At 33.2% G+C, this 3,440-nt stretch overlaps 1 protein-coding gene across 2 annotated transcripts; it reads left to right on the top strand.

Moving 5' to 3' along the window:
• LOC105458021 (intracellular protein transport protein USO1-like) lies at positions 1-3,214 on the top strand. Of its 2 annotated transcripts, XR_975473.1 has the most exons (4): positions 1-82; positions 1,176-1,700; positions 2,025-2,233; positions 2,779-2,865. XR_975473.1 is itself a non-coding variant. In XM_011703035.1 (3 exons), exons 2-3 carry the CDS (start codon positions 1,188-1,190, stop codon positions 3,157-3,159), a joined length of 894 nt encoding a protein of 297 aa, XP_011701337.1. In that variant the 5' UTR covers positions 1-82; positions 1,176-1,187; the 3' UTR covers positions 3,160-3,214. The 2 variants fall into 2 exon arrangements, 1 of the variants encoding a protein (XP_011701337.1); XM_011703035.1 differs by lacking the exon at positions 2,025-2,233 and having other exon boundaries at positions 2,779-3,214.
• Positions 3,215-3,440: the final 226 nt, after the last annotated feature.

Below are 3,440 nucleotides of genomic sequence, written 5' to 3'. Positions count from 1 at the left end.
ATAAGCGAGCGCGAAGAAAGAGAGAAGGGGTTCGTGACTTATCGTTGGTCACCAGCTAACATTAAAGATTGAGCAGCCTTAGGTTTGTTGCATACACATTTATAGTCGCTTATAGCGTTTTTGATTTGTTGACTTGACTCTGAGTCTATAATCTATTCTTTTTAACTGCGTTTCTTGCACAGTTTAGCTATTCCTTTATATAGCTAAAATTAAAGAAGAGACCATCGACTCAGAGTCGGGTCGAGTCAACAAATCAAAAAAGCTGTTACTCGCCGAGCCCACAGCATTGTTGAATTATAGCTTTGTCTTCGCGTATAATAATATCAATATAATGAGGCATTTTTATAAGATTGTAAAAAAATGCGATACATGTGTCTGATGACGCGGAGAATCACGGACAATTTATGATCAGTACGTACTTTGCAACTACAATTGGCACACAATTAATATTTGATTACGTATAACAAATCATTTATGATATGATTTTGAGTACAAATAAACCGTATGTACTTGGGAGAGCGATCTCCCAAGCACTTGCGCGCCACATCTTTAATTCACATAAATTGGACAACGCGAAAATTATTATAGCGATATGCGATATCTCAACATTATTATATTGACGTGATCGAGGAGAAATATCCCACTGGAATTAAAGTAGTCGATACTGACAATACAGTAATGTTGCTGCTAGATGGAAAATCCAAGATTCGAACTCATGATCCAAATTATCGGCAACTTTTACAACAAGAAACAAGGATTGCGAGTTTTTTTATTTCAGAGCGAACATCATCGAAACTACAAAAAATTTAAAAAAATCTTTTAATAAAAGTTAAATGGCTTTAAGAGTACTTTATAATTATAAATTAAAACTTTTTTAAATTATAAAAAATTTTAATTCCGTGATTATAAAAAATAAAAAAATTTTTAAATTACAATATATAATTACTTAATTATAATTAATCAAAAAATATAGCCGTGTTTATATTATTTTTTTAATAATTTACAGTTTAAGCATATTAAAATATTTGGAATTTAAAATTCGTACAATTTACGCCTACTTTGCAAGGCTATCTATACTTTTGGCTTCAAGTAAACTCTATTCATGTATTTATGATCTAAGTGAAAAGCGCAGAATTTTCAAAGCTCACTAACAGACTCGAGATTATTCTTTTCAGATCAGACTCGTGATGGGGACACCTGAAAAGATACTTAAGGAAGTCGATCTTAAAACAGAAAATAAATTCCTTAAAGATCAAAAGAATAAGCTTGAGGAACAATACAAAGAAATGGTGAATAAATATAACGAATTGGAAATAAAGAGCATTAAAGATCAAGAAGCCCTTAAGGAGAAAAGCAGCTCGTTGGATAAAGCTTGTTTAGTACTGAAGCAGGAGGAAAAAAAACATCGGATAGAACTACAGAAAGTCAGAGAAAATGCGAACAAAGAAAAGAAGAACCTTCGAGAAGAAAAAGGGAATTTAAAGAAGCATGTGGTCCGGTTGCAGAAAGAGATTCATGAGATTAACAAAAAATATAATCAATGTCTTCAGGAGATTAATAAATTGCAGCAGGACATGATAAAGAGCAAAGATGAGATTATCGAGTGTAAAAACAAGGTTAACATGTATCTAAATTTAAGAGAGTATGAGAAGAAACTTTCCAAGTGTCAAATTGCAAAAAGTAATCTGAATAAAGAACTGGTAAGTAGATCCTTAATTAATGATACAATAAAGATTATAATGAACCAATGTGAAAATAGCATCGGTACATATTATGCGCATTTCGTGTTACTATTGAGCTCTCATTGGCTGAAAGTAAAAAAGTAGCCGTAGGAAATGAATTTCAACTATAAATGCGGCGTTTACAATAGGCAGTAGTAGTAATGGATTAAAGAGTAAGCGTTAGGAGTAAGATTAATGTTTCCTTATGTCCGAGTATCTACAATGACATATAAATAAAGGTTATATTTAATAAACCAATGTGAAAATTGCATCGATTCTTATTGTGCGCATTTCGTGTTACAGCTACTCTTATTGGCTGAGAATAAAAAAGCCGTAGGAAATGGATTTCAACTATTTCGCATACGGACTTACTCTACGTTCTATTACATCGAAAAATCAGCTTCCTCCGACGTGTTACTCCTTAATCAATTACTGCTACTGCCCATTGTAGACGCCGCTTGATCAGAGTTTGAAAGTGATTCTGGCAAAGAAAAGAAAAAATTTACAATGGCGTGAGAATATTTTATTGTACCTTACGAGTTCTTTACCTTCGCGTTCTGCTAGCGTTTGCTAAAAAAATCAAGGAATGTAAGCTAGCTGCCGAGAACTTCTCGGCTAAAGCAAAGACAGTTTACTTCGTAACTTACAATGCGGTAGATCGGTTTTCATCAGCGGAACGGGAAGATCGGTGGACGATGGAATAGAATAAATTGAGTTTTAGCCGGCTTTTTATATTAGCAAATTCGGCGCTTTGGCAATCTTTGATAATTGTCAATATAAATTGTAGCACGCGGGTTTTCCGGCAGAGATACGCAAAGCGCAATGCTCGATGGTCATGCACTAAGTCCCCCGTATATGATTTAAATGTAAAAGGGTAACGAGCGCTTCGCGCCGTTTTTCGTCCGACGAGTGTTCAGTCAAGCGACATCCGGTTGTCCTTTGCCAGGAACAATGCGATTCTCGAGGCACATGATCGTTACACTCTAATTCTCACTCTATGTTTTTTTAATAAAAAAATTAGTTTAACTTTTGATTCACTGTCAATTTTACTTTTTAGAAGACAAATCAAAGGTACTTTGCCGAATCTGAGGCACTGAATTTAAGAGGAGCACTCAACTTTTTTGAGAAGGAAATAATGTTCTTCAATGATGATGAAAGAACAAGAGGTGAAAAATGGCAGGAATTTTGGAAACAGCGTGAACACAAAGCATTACTTAATAAATTACAATTCTCTGGCGATGTAAAAAACACTGTGTGGAAGATATTTAATAAACTAAATGGTGAAGTTCACCAAACTTATTATAAAGGAAAACAAGTTCACATAAAGAAGAGCTCATTTTTTGGTAATGAATTATCGTTAATAAAAGCTATTTGGCAGTGTGGAGAGCTTGGACAAAGAACTCTCATTTGGGCAGAGACTGGAGATGTGATTGTATAACTACTATAATTTTATTAACTTAAAACACAGGCTAATAAATGCTTTGTTAAATTGATTTGAAGTGAAACACAGCAGTGTTTGTCGAATCAGTCAATTGCTATCGAACATACACTGAGAAAAAAACATTTTGTATTTGAAGCTATAATTGCATGGTAAAAAAGTTATGGTTAGGAGCACTATTTTTATAGTTATTAATACTATAATGTTAGTAATAATAACCTTATATGTATAATCTTACTAAATATGAAACAATTTTAAATTATAATAATTTCAAATATAAT

This window comes from Wasmannia auropunctata, unplaced genomic scaffold (assembly GCF_000956235.1).
Source record: "Wasmannia auropunctata unplaced genomic scaffold, wasmannia.A_1.0 LD334758.1, whole genome shotgun sequence".
Lineage (NCBI taxonomy): Eukaryota > Metazoa > Arthropoda > Insecta > Hymenoptera > Formicidae > Wasmannia > Wasmannia auropunctata.
The sequence above is the reverse complement of the archived record's forward strand: the minus strand, read 5'-3'. Positions and strand labels throughout refer to the sequence as shown.